At 58.3% G+C, this 14,047-nt stretch overlaps 5 protein-coding genes across 5 annotated transcripts; all 5 read right to left on the bottom strand.

The window, feature by feature from the left end:
- Positions 1 to 179: 179 nt before the first annotated feature.
- Positions 180 to 1,601, bottom strand: CMQ_6588 (sterol carrier protein; the record flags this gene model as incomplete). Its single annotated transcript, XM_014320274.1, has 1 exon — positions 180 to 1,601. The coding sequence occupies one exon, from the start codon at positions 1,599 to 1,601 to the stop codon at positions 180 to 182; it is 1,422 nt and encodes a 473-aa protein (XP_014175749.1).
- Positions 1,602 to 2,292: 691 nt separating this feature from the next.
- CMQ_6554 (c6 zinc finger domain containing protein) lies at positions 2,293 to 5,521 on the bottom strand (the record flags this gene model as incomplete). The annotated part of the gene is made up of 4 exons (XM_014320240.1): positions 2,293 to 2,382; positions 2,445 to 2,525; positions 2,589 to 4,454; positions 4,589 to 5,521. 4 exons carry the CDS (start codon positions 5,519 to 5,521, stop codon positions 2,293 to 2,295), a joined length of 2,970 nt encoding a protein of 989 aa, XP_014175715.1.
- A 2,229-nt stretch (positions 5,522 to 7,750) lies between these two features.
- CMQ_6765 (uncharacterized protein) lies at positions 7,751 to 9,501 on the bottom strand (the record flags this gene model as incomplete). The annotated part of the gene is made up of 4 exons (XM_014320451.1): positions 7,751 to 7,846; positions 8,008 to 8,070; positions 8,719 to 8,973; positions 9,175 to 9,501. The coding sequence occupies 4 exons, from the start codon at positions 9,499 to 9,501 to the stop codon at positions 7,751 to 7,753; spliced, it is 741 nt and encodes a 246-aa protein (XP_014175926.1).
- Positions 9,502 to 10,156: 655 nt separating this feature from the next.
- Positions 10,157 to 10,495, bottom strand: CMQ_6655 (iron copper transporter; the record flags this gene model as incomplete). Its single annotated transcript, XM_014320341.1, has 2 exons — positions 10,157 to 10,326; positions 10,408 to 10,495. The coding sequence occupies 2 exons, from the start codon at positions 10,493 to 10,495 to the stop codon at positions 10,157 to 10,159; spliced, it is 258 nt and encodes an 85-aa protein (XP_014175816.1).
- An 810-nt stretch (positions 10,496 to 11,305) lies between these two features.
- CMQ_6885 (nulp1-pending protein) lies at positions 11,306 to 13,739 on the bottom strand (the record flags this gene model as incomplete). The annotated part of the gene is made up of 3 exons (XM_014320571.1): positions 11,306 to 12,564; positions 12,632 to 13,007; positions 13,047 to 13,739. The coding sequence occupies 3 exons, from the start codon at positions 13,737 to 13,739 to the stop codon at positions 11,306 to 11,308; spliced, it is 2,328 nt and encodes a 775-aa protein (XP_014176046.1).
- Positions 13,740 to 14,047: the final 308 nt, after the last annotated feature.

Genomic DNA, 14,047 nt, shown 5'->3' with positions numbered 1-14,047 from the left:
TTCATGTCGATGACGGGAAACTGAAGGAATTCAAATTGTCCAATCTGATGCAAGATACTAATACAGGGCGAGGATCCCGCCGATTTCTTCTTCTTTCTCTTTCTGTTCTCTCTTTCCTATCCTCCTTCGTTTTCCGACTTTCATCTTCCTCCAGAACAAGTTGACTCTTCGCCTCGACCTCAGAACCTCGCCTCGACCTTTTCCGCCGTGTCGCCCAGCGCCCACTCGCTCGTCTTAGTGCGGCTGCGCACGGCCTGGGCCTGGGCCGCAGTGAAGCCCTTGGCCACGACGGCCGGGTTGTAGCCCAGGCCGGTTTGCTTGGCGACAGCCTCATCGGAGACGGCCGCACCGCTGGGCGCCTCCTGGCCGTCAGCGCGGCAGTAGACCGACACGACAGCGGCACCGCCGAGGCCGAGGTTGTGCTGCAGGGTATAGCGGGTGTGGGGGACGGCGCGGTTGTTGGCCCAGCCGCGCAGGTGCCAGACGAGCTCGGCGCACTGGGCGATGCCGGTAGCCCCGAGCGGATGGCCCTTGCTGATCAGACCGCCGGACGGATTGACGACGTAGCGGCCGCCATAGGTGATGTCGCCGCGGCGCACGAGGTCGACGGCACCACCGCGGGGGTTGGGCGTGTTCTCGTCAGCCGGGAAGACGCCGGCCGGCAGTCCGAGGGCATCGAGCGTGACCATCTCGTTGGTGCTGAAGCAGTCGTGGACCTCGACGACCTGCACGTCACCGGGCGCGATGCCGGCCTGGGCACAGGCGTCGCGGGCGGCCCGCTCGGTCATGGCATACCCCATCAGGTCGACAGCACTGCGCGAGAAGAGCGAAGGCCCGTCCGTGGCCAACGACTGACCTGCGATCCGCACGGCTTGGCTGCGCAGCTCTGGTCGGGCATCGAGAAAGGCCTGCGATACCAACACGGCCGCGGCCCCGCCATCCGACGTCGGACAGCACTGCAGCTTCGTCAACGGCTCGTGGATCATCGGCGCCGCCAGGATCTGCTCGCGCGTGTACACGTCCTGGAACTGGCTGTACGGATTCTTGACCGAGTGCGCGTGGTTGATCCGTGCAATTTCGGCAAAGTCTTCGGCCGTCGCCCCGTGCTGCTCTATGTACTCGCGTCCGGCGTTGCCAAACATCTGTGCCGCACCCGGTGCCGTCGTCAGCTGGCGCGTCTCCGCCAACATTTCTGTCGTCTTGCCCATCGGGTGCTCCCGGTCCTGGAAGAAGCTCTGCAGGCTGCCCGGCATCATCTTCTCAAAGCCTACCACCAGCATGCAGTCGGCCCCGCCGTTGCTGATGATCGTCCGCCCCAGGTTCAGGCCCGTCGACCCGGTCGAGCAGTTGTTGTTGACGTTATAGATCGGGATCTGCGTCATCCCAAACTGGTAGAACACCCGCTGGCCGCATGTCGAGTCGCCGTACACGTAGCAGGCTACCCCCTGGTCCACGTCGTCGTAGTTGATCTTTGCGTCCAGCATCGCCTTGATGCCCGCCTCGAAGCCGAGCTCGGTGTAGTCCACCTTGCCACGTGGCTTGATGAACTTGGTCATGCCCACGCCGAGGACGTAGACGGGAATCTTGAGCTTGGCCATCATGTGTGTGTTTGTGCCAGTTGGCTGTCGTTTGTTCCAGATGCAAGTCTCACAAGAATCACAATGTGAACAGAGAGAACGCGGTTTCAAAATTAAACAAACAACAGATGAAAACAATAAGAAATAGAGAGTTTGAAGACGAGAATAAAAAAGGAAGTAAACACCTGTTCAGCGCTATACCGCGGCAGGAGAAAGAGCCGGTTGCCGAGGGTTGAAAGAGACAAACTTGTATGCTAACAGCCGACCAGACGGACTTGTCTGCCGGTGCAAAGTGTAGGCCTTTCTCTTGGCTCACTGCACTCCCTTGGTCTGGAGGTGCGCTACAGAAAATATTGGAAAGAAACAAGAATGAAGACAGTACTCCGTACATGGCATGCCGTTAATACGGTTGAAGTTGCGGGGAACCAGCCGAGGCAAAAACATACCCGCTTTTTACAGGCGGCCAAGATGCCCCAGATTCTCTCGCCCCACCCACTTATCATTCGATTTCAGTCACATGACATACTGCTTGTTGAAATACGTACGTTTTATGTCTTGGATACAGTAAGAGAAGCACAACAATCGAGCTTCGTTTTGTACTAAAGAAAGGTATGGAAGATCCTCATATGCCTAGTCATATCCGGTATCCTATCCAACACCATGTATACCGCCTCGTGAAATTCAGCCTCCCATCACGCCATGCTACCTTCCTTTTTCAATGCTTCGCCCCTGCCTCAATCCGCATATCCCATACATCCCAAAATCCCATGTCCAATAACGCGGACTCGTCGGTGGGCTGGGCGAGCTGCTTTAACGGCATGTTAGTATGTCTTGGTCAGCAATGCCTGGGTGAGCTGTCGTCCTTACCTCGTTCTGCAACGTTGGCCGGTTGTACCAATCAGGAACATGTGAAAGTGGCACGTCCGGCGCAGACACCAATGCGCGAATCTATCTGTGGTCAGCGAAAAACGGTACGAATGTGTCAAGCACGGGTAGAGAAAGAGCACATACTGCAGGAGACGCATGCCTTCGTAGCGTATCAAAGCAAGCATCCCGCACACGCCCCACTTGTGCTCGTATGTTTTCGTTGCGCTGTATCTGGTTCGCTGCCGGCTTCACGGATCCCAGCACAACCGCCAGGGCAACAACGTCCCGCAGGTCATTGCTTAGATCACCCGCCAGCCGAGCAAGATTTTCCGTCGTCCGCTCCACCGTCCGAATCATGTATGTCGCAGACCATATCAGCGAGTGCACCCGCTTCTTGTTGCCACCGTTGTTTCCGGCCGGCGTGCTGCTGTTTCCACCGTCGGACACTGCTGCCATCGGGGCGAAGGGGGCCGAGGTAGGGGTATGACTACCAATATGGCCGGAGACCTTGACGTCGTCTGGGGTCAGTTTCCTGCCGCCTCGAGCTGCCACTCCCTGCCCTCCATCCGTGCCACCGAAGACGATAGTACTGCCCCCGGAAGACGGCGTTGTGTTGTTGGATTCCTCTGCTTCCAAGGCCTGTCTGATATAGAAACAGACACTGAAAGCAGCCTGAACAATGTCGTGCCGTAAAATCACATGGTACATATGGCTAACATCGTCAAAGCCTGGAATGTTTGGGTCCAGCTCTTCCATGTAGGTCAGCAACGCCATAGATGACTTGAGGTACACATCCGTGATGGCTGTGGGCGGCGGATAGTTCGGAGATGCACTCAGCGCGAAAGGGCGGTACAACGCTACAAGCGGCCGCCGCACGTGCATGTCCAAGAGCGCGCGCATCCGCCAGGCTTTGTACTTGTTACCCGTCCCCAGCGCCGCGTTGCGCGGGAAGAGACAGTTGATGTCATCCAGCGCTTTTTCAAGCTCGCCACCGACTGCAAGCACTTTTCCGTAGTCCCGCACCGAGTCGATGCGGCAAAGAATGTCGTTGGCACGCATGCGTAGCGGCAATGTGCAGGCTGCATAAGCCTGCATTTGTCCGTCCGTGTACTGATCCATCGGTTTTGCTTGCGGCAAAGTAGTCATCTCCGGGTACAGGTCGACATCGTCCAGGTTCCGCGGGGGCTTGCACGTGAACTCGCCCTCGCGCATGGCCGTGGGGAGACTGCTGGCCAAGGCAACGTGCAGGTCCATGTCCATGATCGTGTGCCATAGCTTGCGGCGGAACTCGGCGTGGAAGGGCGACATTTGCATCGGAAATTCAGATGGGTCTCGGTGCAGCCCCATCGCCATGGCTGTACGAGAAATCAGTCCCAGCTCGTTCCACGTCCTCAGCATGTGTGGATCGATCATGCGACTGGCGTGCTGCAGCAGCAGTTCCGCCTGCAAGGTGTGTAGGTCTGTCGATTGCCGCCTGCGAGCGGTCTCGAGCCAAGACCGCACCAGAGAGCAGGCTGTTGGAATGTGCACGCCGTCGGATCTGTCGTAGCAGAGACCCTTGGAATCAGTCTCAAAGCGCGATCCTATGCACATGATGCAGAGTAGTCGCGGAAGGAAGACCTCAGCACAAGCACGGTGTGTTGTGCTGATGCCGCCGGGGCCGTTGGCGCAGGTAGGGACGCTTGCAATGTTGCTGATGCCGCTAGCACCTCCATTATCCCAGTAGGCCTCGTATTCCCGGCGAAACGAAGGGATGTGAATCACACGGTACAGGCCTTCGGTCATGCTGATATAGGCGTCAAGCAGGCGGTCACACACATCGCGGCGTGGCAGTATATCAGCCATGCGCTTTTGCACTGGCATCATAGAATCGACAAAGACGGTAATGGGCCTGAGGACCTGCTGGTGCTCGTCCCGGAGCGCGTTGTATGCTCGTTCCAAGCTCGAGAACAGGTCCCCGGCAACATCTCGTTTCGATTGATCGGAAATGAAATCTTTGGCCTCGTCGAACTGGTAGGTATGAAAACAGCGTGGTTAGCTATGCACAAGTCCCTATACTGAGGCGTAATTGGTCCTCAAAACTGCTCGTGTGTCCTTCTGGGGACGACAAAGCCGAAATGCATTGGGAGGAGCGAGACACTAACCAAGTTCAGCAGGGCACGCGTGCTGTTTTGACCGAAAACCCGCGATTCTAAGCCTCCGGGTTCGTTGACAGTCAAGCAACGCATGGTTGGCGACGAAGGGTCGATAATATGCGGACCGGATTGATCGGGCTGTTGATGGAGGTGTAACTGCGAAAGCGTAGAAGAAGAGGGAAAGGGCGGAATGGACGACAGGGCCGAAGAGTCTTTGGCAAGCACCAGCTTTTCGAGGCGCTCCATGCGTGTGGAGAACTCGTCAATCAGGTCGGAAGTGAACTGCCGGAGCTCGTGGCCGTTCAGGGTCAGCAGCGGGGACTGGACGGCTGTAGACACCGCAGCTATGCGCATAGGCACCGGAACAGAGGCGTAAGAAGGAGTAGGAAAGGGCGGCGCCGAGGATGCGTAGGCAGGCGCGGAAGAAGAGACCAGGCTCGGGGCGCGGAGCGTGGACGGGGATGAAGACGGAGATGGCGGGTTCAGGAGAAGGCTGAGAGACGAATTGAACGGCTGTGGCGGTTGAGAGATGCCGACAGCCACAGGTTGGGGCGTCGTGCCGGAAATCGGTCGGCTGGAGTGGCGCTTCAGCGGACGTTCGCCAGCGCCGCCGCCACTCATGGAGTCGTCGTCTTCGTAGCCGCCCTCGGAGCCGTCCGAGTCGATGAGGGAGCCGTTGGCATCGATGCCGCGACTGTTGCTTCCATCACCACTGCCGTACTTGCAAATGCGGTAGGACCGCTGGCACTGCGAGCAGGGGCAGCGCCGGTCGCATCGCAGCTTGCGACGACGACATTCCGTGCAGGACTTGACAGGCCGAGGGCGCTTGACGGGCTTCGGGTGCCAGTTGGTCACATCAAAAACCAGGTTGCGGGAGGTCATCGCGGGTGTAGGGGAGGTGCCGGCAGGGACCTCGCGGCCCGGGACCCTGGGCTCTTGCATGAAGACGGTGCACAGGCTCGAACGCGGAGCAGCATTTGCGAGGGAGGCCGACGTTGTCAGAAGAGAGCCCAGAGGCGCAATATTGGCCGAGCCGAAGTCTCTTTTTTTAGGCGTTGGGTGCTGTGGTGGTCAGAGCAACGGAGACATAGCCCTCCGTAGGGTTGATGCTGCAACACCGCCCAATCAAAGATGTGTCACTTCCACGGCGGTCGGCCGACACGGACTGAGCAGGATTGGGATCTGGGGGATGTGAGCGGCTAGAATTCGAGCCCTAGTGCAATGGTGCGATAGTCGTGTCCGGAATCAGACACGCAGGAGAGGCGAATCGCAGCCAGCTGTCAGAATGGAAGCGTATGCAGATCGGCACCGCCCAATGCTGTTGACCGCACTGTCGGCGCTGCGCTTCTGCGAGCAAATGAAAAAGGAGGCGGTGATTCAGCCAGGAGACCAAGGCCACGAAAGTAAGCAGCTTGGCAGTGATGCACGAGAGAGGCGGCAATGCCGAGACGTCAGCGGCCAAATGTAGAGCAGCAGCTGGATCAGCAGCAGAGACAGAGACAGAGACAGGAGTCAGAGCAGAAGCAGAAGCAGAAGCAAAAGCAGAAACCGTTTTGGGGCGCGGTCATGCTGCAGCTCGCTGTAAGCTCGGGAAAGCCGCGGGCGTTAGTGCTGATGGGGTGGATTCGGCCCTCCAGATGGCGGAGCTGCTCAGAGTTTGCGAGGCGGCGGGTGGCGATGAAGCGGCGGCCCTACGCATATGGGTGCATGCGTGCGTGCGTGCGTGTAGATGGCGGGCGATGTTGAGAGAGAGAGGAAGGGAGGGAGAGTGTGAAGAAGATAGAAAAAGAGACTGCTATTTTGGGCCTCGCTGCTGAAGGAGCGACTTCTATTGTGCATGTAATGCAATTGCTTTCGACTTTTGGAGCGAACTGTTGATTGGCGGGTGAAGGTGGGCAGTGGGCGAAAAAAGGAAGGAGCAAGAGACGAGCGGCCGGTAAGGCAGGAAGACAGGGAAGCCGAGCAATATCAGGTAAGTCGACGAAAGTACAGTGTATCTAATTAGGCGGGCAGGAGCGAGCGATTAGGCTTAGCCAAGCAAATGGACGAGCGTGTTTGTTTACTCATACGACGTAGGCGTTCTTCCTGCACGATCCGGCCAGGACATGGTAGACGGAGTGCAGACGGCGTATTGCGGAACGGAAGCGCGCTGGAGGGAAAATAGTCGCAAGTCCATGACCTCGCAGTATTCGGAATGGAAGAAGGGGTCCGGAGCTTTTCTCCGTAGTCGCGAGGGCGCATGCCTGCAATCCTCGCCCCAGCATGTATGGGCGATCCTTGCTACTGGGAAAGCGCTAGTCCGGGCAGGCTGGCATGCTCCACGTTTTCTCTCCCCTTTTTTCTTCTTTTTTTTTCTTTCCATTCTTTTTTTTATCTCCTCTCCCCCTCTCCCCTCCTCGTCTTTTCACCATGTATTTTCCCTCTTTCGTTCTCCTCTTTCACATCTCCCCTTTTTGCCCTGCCTTCTGTCAGAGGGCAGGACGATCGGCGGCTCGCCGACCCGCTTTCCACACAAACAAGTACAACGGCCCTGTCGGTGTTGTTTCAGAGGAGTCCAGCATGTTTCGCCCTCTTTCCGCCCTACTCACCACGGCTGGCACTAATTAAGCACCTTTACCAGGCTGTCGTTTTAGCCCCCAATGCCGCCCAAAGCAGCCTAAAGCGCAAAGAACGTCCAAGGGGGCTAGCCTCAGAATGGGAATCAATCCGTGAGCACGGAAGCGAAACGGAGATTGCCCACGGACTGAAAGCCCCTGTGGCACTTGGACCCAGGTTTCGCCTCCCACAGACGAGTAGTATCGCACGCCAAGCGCTGTGACATGGCATCCTAGCAGCCATGTGGACTGGAGAGCGAGTTCCCGGGGCCGTTTTCGCGCTGTTTTACTGTTCCCACACACGGGAACAGCAATGCTGCTAAGAGGGCCTCTAACGTTTCTCGCAATCCCAATACCGCCCTTTCGTATCAGCGCCTGGACGAGTGCTCGTATCGTTTATTTCTCGCCCGCGTCGTTCACGGTCTTCTCCGTGCCTGTGCTTGGCGACCCAGGAGAGCAGGTTCGCCACTCCACCCGGGCAATCTCGCATGGTTGCATTTCCGAAAACGACCGCACCTGTACGATACGAGCAAGATACATATTACCCGTCCATGGTACTCCGTACAGTGTAGCACGACTACAATGTATGCATAAGGGGCTGGGACGTGGCTCCCTCTCTCTCGCTCTCGCTCTGCTTCCTCCGGACAGCCCACTCGGATCCGGCACCATTGGCCTGCAGACAGGTCAATGGGAAAAGAGGAGCCCGGCACTGCGCTGCCGCCAGGCTAGTCGCCGGTGGGCCTTGCCATGCCGCTTACGACGTACGTCCTGAAGCAGTAAGGAGCGTTCCGAACTACTTTGTGTGGTAAGGGAAATTGCGAGGACGGTTCGTACGAGCAAGTCCTTGGCTTGAGCCACTCTGACTGTGAAGCCGGAAAGCAGGTCCCAGCGGTCTATCTGCAACCACAGTTTGCATTTTACATTTATGTACCTGTGCGCGCATTTTCCGAGGGCCACTTGCCTTTGCCGACTTCTTCTAGAAGGACAGGCCCCCATCCGGGCTATTTGGGCAAGATAGGATACTTGTTTTATTGCACACCCCGGCTAGTGGTAGGTAGTGCCGGCGTAGGCGTCCTTCGTTTCGGCCAGACACGTGCTATAGCTCTTGGCCCCGACAGAACAACATGCCGGCGTCTTACGACCAGACGTCTGCACTTATACCCGGGCACGCGCGGATATTTCCACGGGTTGTGCTCCCTGGGACGTACCGCATTATACGAGTGCTTCGCATGCAAGATGCCTTGCATGGAAACGCCTTGACTATGAGCAAGATTGAAGGAGAGTCTACGGTGTACAGAGTAGATTTAATACACCTGGCAATACGAGACCACAATCAGCAAGTCGACAGACATGCATGTGTTTATGGGACTACCCGACCATGAACAATGACAGTCTATCACAATCAAGACCACGTACGAGTACGGGTACTCCGTACTCTGTAAGCTACGAGAAGAAAAAAGATGTGGGGAAAAGGGGGGTTGGGGTGGATTGGCTCCGCAAAGTAAGATAGGAAATTGGACCCGACCCGACTGCTTTGCCTCGTACGGGACACTGCTCGCCGCCCTTCTTGCTCACCACGGTCGCTGTCGCCATGGTCGCATGCATAGTCGACCTGCTGCGGACATGGGGATCGCGTGGTGGCCATCTCACACCGCTGCCGCTGCCGCGGCCGACTGCCGGCAGCTTGAGATACGAAGGAGTCGCCAGCGTAACCGACACTCCCGACACTACCGGCGTTGCCGGTGTAACGGATGCCCTAATGCTACTATGATGGGTGGCTCTGATAGCGCCGGGCTTGGGCTGCGCCGCCGCATACGGAGTCGTATGCGCTCGCTTGTGGGAGAGAAAAGAAATACGCAAAATAAAAGAAAAAAAAATGGAAGAAGAGAAAGAGTAAAAAGGCACACCGAAGACGGCAGGGAAGACAGACGGCAGAAAGATGGAAAAAGAGGGGTCTAGGGGAAGGGGAGAGCAGGGGGATTCCCCCCTGGCGTCGCATACGTCGTAGGTGAAGTTGAGGAAGAAGGCCGAGAAGCACGCAGGGTCCAGAAGGCGGTGGCCGACATGGCGGCGGCGGCCTGGCAGGTAGGCGAGCAGCTGGCGCCAGGAGCGGCGCCTACGGAGCGGATACGGGCCAAAATCATAAGATACGTGTGTCGCAGGTGCAGGTGGCAGGTGTCCGGCGAGGCGTAGCCGCTTGGGTGGATGTGGAGGATCGCACGTAAGCGGGACGACAAACAGCGCGGTACAACAAAGAGGCCGGTCGTGGAAGAACAACTTTGGCAACTCTGGCCAGGCCGCAGGCAGCAGCCGATGACGGGCAACCATGGTCGCTGCTATCAGCAAGATGTCTGGATCGAGCCCAAGACAGTTAGGCTCGTCAGCTCGGCAAGGCTCTCGCTTACAGTCTGCGATCCTGCAATGTAAAAACATGGTCTGCAGTGTTCTATCCCAATGACGTTAACCGAGGCTTGTGCTGCGGCCAGTCGCACGATCACATGTCGTAAAGGCAAGCATGTCGGACTTGTTGAAGCAGAATGCGACGTGGTGAAATCGAGACAGCTTGGTTTTGCCGATCTTGGAAGCTAGGAGTCGAGGGAACAGAAAGATCAGGAGGATTGTTGTTGGCAAGGGAAGAACGCTTGCTGGAATAATACAGCTCCGGTGTTTGCCGCATCTATAAAGCCAGTGTGTCCCCTTTGTAAAGCGAAACGGAGCACCACGTTCTCTTTCATACTTCTCTGTGATTGGCAGTTGTTGGCAATCCTACGATCACGTCGCAGACACATTGCCACTGCTAGGACACCGCAAATATAGGAAGAGAGCAAGCAGGTTGCAAAAGGCTATATTTCGCTTTCGCCGTATGGCAGTATGACAACGCCAAGAAACAGTCCAAACAATCAAAAAATGCCCCAATATGACCCAGATCCCGACAAGAATACCATGTGATACATCCGTTCCTCCAGTTCGCCGGCGTGTCGATCTATGCCTGGACTGGCACTTCCACGCTGCGGGTCTCGCCGTCAGCCTCGCCGGAGTTGACCTTCTTGCCAGTCTTGGCGATCGTGCTCAGAACGGTCTCGTATGAAAGCTCAGGGTTTGCGACGACGGTGGCCGACTGCTTCTCGAGAGAGACCTCGTAGCTCTTGACGCCTGAAAGTGACAGCTGTCAGCAATGCGAAGGGGGTCGAAGAAAGGCGGGGAAAGGTGAGAGGGGCACAGGAAATATCTTACCTTCTAGGCGCTTGAGCACGCGGTCAACGGCGCCAGAGCAGCCGCCGCAGGACATGGACACATTAAAGGTGTAGGTGTGGTCGGCCATTTTGACGATGGTGAAGGGAAGAGGTGATAAAGGTGGGTGGGCGAGCGATTTCTGCGGGCGAACAGGGTAGATGTATTGCGGTGGAAGGTGATGGAGTCGGAGATGAGCTGTTGAGAAACCGACGAGCAGTGGCGGGCGCAATTGGCTTTTATGGTATTTCGGAGAGGGGGCACAATGAGAAGCTGAGATGCGACGAGGCGGGCGAAGAAGGAGGCGGGGCTAGGGAGCGAGTTTGAAAAGCGTCAGAGCTCTTTCCTGGAGCAATTAATAATGCTGGGGGGCCATAGGCAGAATTGCGTGCTGGCAGCCAGTGAGCAAGTGACTATTCTGACAAATCTGTCCTAGCTGGCCGAAAGCAGCCCGTAAGCCGGTAAATCCGTCGTTGGTGGACATCGTGTCTACGACGTGTGCGATGCTGTGTGGCAGCTACGGCTGCTTCTGCTGCAGACTGCGGCTGCTGTGCTGTCCCCTGTTCTTTCCGTAACCGGGACTCCGTCCTGTCTGCGGACGAAATCTGAAACTGGGCAGGAGCGGTTTGCCAGCCTCGGAAGCTGAAACATGCTCAGGCCCAGAGCGGTAGGACATGCAGCCCGAACTATTCTCCTGTCGATATTTTGGGACAACAGACGTGGGGAAATGGACAGAAGACGAGACGAAGTGCCAGTGCCAACGATGTTGAAACGGCCGCAGCCTTGATTTGCAAAGAGCCAGAGCTTTGGCTGTCTGCGCCCGTGGGTTCTGTTCACTGTTCCAAGCTATTGACGTTTCCTCCGTCTTTGCCTTTTTCCGTGGAAATTTTACAGTACATGTTTACAAAAACTCTTCATCGTCGACGTCTTCCACCCACGCGCCCGGCATGCTGCCCGTCCTCTGCCGGGTATACTGCTCCTGGCTTGTCTGGACGTCTGCGTGCTGGTTTGTCTCGTCGTCCTCGTCCTCGTTGTCGTCACCTCCGCTGTCAAAGTCGTCCTCGTCGCCAAAACCAGGGTCCAGCGCGGCCCCGGGCGCCATAAGGAAGCGGTCGAGGGCACCCCAGGCATCAAAACCAGCACCAGCACCAGCACCAGCACCAGCACTGGCACCGGCACGTCCCTCCTCTTCCTCCTCGTTGGCCGCCACGATCCACGGCCGCTCCTGGCCGACGTGCGAGAAGATGTTGAGCGCCCGTGGCGGCGGCAGCGGGTCAAAGTCGTAGTTGGGCGACGCATGCAGCATGCTGCCGGGCACCAGGGCCATCGTGACCGGCGTGCCGTCGAGGTAGGCGAACCGGGCAATGCTGGGCGAGACGGGCTCAGCCGGCGGCAGGACAGTGATGGCGGCCGGTGTCTGCTTGGGCATCGTCGCTGCCACATCCCGAAGCAGCGCCGCCACCGGCGTTGACTCCCACAAGTCACGGGCCTGCTGCACATACAGCTGCGTATACAAGGCCTCGGCGTCGTCGCGCGGTTGCACGCCCCAGACGGCCAGCGGCACATCCAGACCCAGCGCCTGGAAGAGCGCGCCATACAGCCACGGCAACCGTGTCAGCCCATCTTCCAGTGCCGTTCGTGCGCCCGCCTCGTCACCCAGCTGCAGCCGCGCCACCACGAGCGTCTGCCGGATGTAGGCCCGCATGGGGTTGCGGCGGACGGCCGGTATAGATTTGGCATCTGCTTTGTCATCTGCTTTGTCATCCACTTTATCGCCCGCCTTGTCAGTCGCACCAAACACCTCGAGCAGCCAGCGCTCCTCAGACGCCCGGATAGCCAGCGCATGTCCCCACAGCAGCAGCCCGTACTCGTCGTCCGGCATGACGCTGAGAAACAGCTTGACCCAGGCCAGGGCGGTGCGATGAGTGCCGCGCGGAATCAGACTCTTGATGTAGTAGTAGCCCGCCAGCAAGAACTGCCGGTTCTCGGGTCGGCGGAAACTGAGCCGCGCCAGGCCCTCGGCCAGCTTCTGGCGGAACGACGACAGCGTGGCGCGGCCAAACGAGAAGAGCGCCCGCTCGCAGAGGTCGGCTGCCAGGGCCGCGTTTTGGTCTTGTTTGGCCACCCGGCTGACCTGGATGAGTGAGGCGATGTGGTAGGCTGAAAAGTTAGCGGGATTCATCAACTGCTCAGCTTATTGCACCTGTGTTGGCCGTCGCACACTCACGGTTCTGTTTCAGAAATTGGATCAGCGGATGGTGGTTGTGCATCATGACCAGCGAGAAGAACGTCTGGTCCAGCTGGACGTAGGCCGGGCTGTGCGTAAACGTGTACTCGGCCACAGCACTGGACGTGGCAGCAGCTGTCGGCGTCACCTGCCGCATGCCCAGGCCACCCGACGGCGCCCGCGCCCAGGTGTCCTTGAACTCGATGAACGGATTGCGCCGCGCGACCGCCTCGGTCATGCCGCGCTGGCTGGCTGCTGCGGCCGCGAGCATGGCGCCGGCTCGTCGACCCATGCCCGGCGCCACGGTCGGCGTGCCGTGCAGAAACGTCTCCAGGTCGACCATGACGACGCCTGGGTTGCCGTCGACGCGCTCGCCCTGCTGTGCCCCCCCGGCCGGCCCGCCGCTGTTGTTGACCTCGTCCGCCCGCGCCGCCCGGATCGTGTCGCGCCCAAAAACGTCTCGCAGCTCATTGAGCACGCGCAAATCGTGGAAGTTCAGCCGGATCCGGATGTTGCTGCCGCCCCCCGCCAGCACCGTGGCCGACTGGTCCTGGTCCTGTTGCCGCTGGACCTGCTGCTGTGCCGCTGGTCTCTGTATATTGAGCTCCTTCAGGGCCCGGTCGATCTCGTCCAGCCCGTCGTCCTCGGCGGCCGCGTCCTTGGCGCTTTTTGCTTTCCTCTCTGTCTTAGCCCCCTTCTTCCCCGGCGACGTTACCGGCAGCGAACTCGCCACCGACACGCTCTCTGCACCCGCTTCCGTCTTGCCTCCCTTGTCCTTCTTCTTTGCCTTCTTCTTCTTCTTGCCCGGCTTCGCCGTCTTGGCCGCTTGCTGCTGTGAACTCGGTGGTCGTTCTATGCCATCCTCGTTGTGCCTGTTGTCGTCGTCGTCGTCGTCGTCGTCGTCGTTGTTGTTGTCGCCCCCGTCATCCCCGTCGTCATCCCCACCCAGCGCCGCAAAAGCAGCAAACGCATTCTTGGCCCGCGGCCGAACGCCTAGGTTCTCTTCTTCGCTTCCCGAAGAAGCTTCGTCGGCGTCGCCGTCGACGGCCAGGGCAGCCCTTTTCTGCTCTTCTTGCGCCCGCAGTTTCTTCAGCTGTCGGCTGGACATTTTCGCTTCACTGCTGCGTGCTGCTGTGTGCCGATTTCGCAACCCTGGCGACGGCCTCGGCGTTCCTATTTACATCAAGCTTTTATCACCGGAAACAGCCAAACTACCCCGCTAAAAAAAACCGGTAGGCTCGATTTTTGACTAAAAACAGGGCAGTAGCAAAATGCGGCCACATGAGTCAAGCGGCGACGGCTATCTTGCTAGACGCTCACTCCAATACGAAAACACAGCACCGGTCCTGTAAACCAAGGGACGGGACTGCAGTAGTAGGTGATGCGCAACGCCTTGTCAGCTGCTCAGGTCCAAGG

This window comes from Grosmannia clavigera (assembly GCF_000143105.1).
Source record: "Grosmannia clavigera kw1407 unplaced genomic scaffold GCSC_108, whole genome shotgun sequence".
Lineage (NCBI taxonomy): Eukaryota > Fungi > Ascomycota > Sordariomycetes > Ophiostomatales > Ophiostomataceae > Leptographium > Leptographium clavigerum.
The sequence above is the reverse complement of the archived record's forward strand: the minus strand, read 5'-3'. Positions and strand labels throughout refer to the sequence as shown.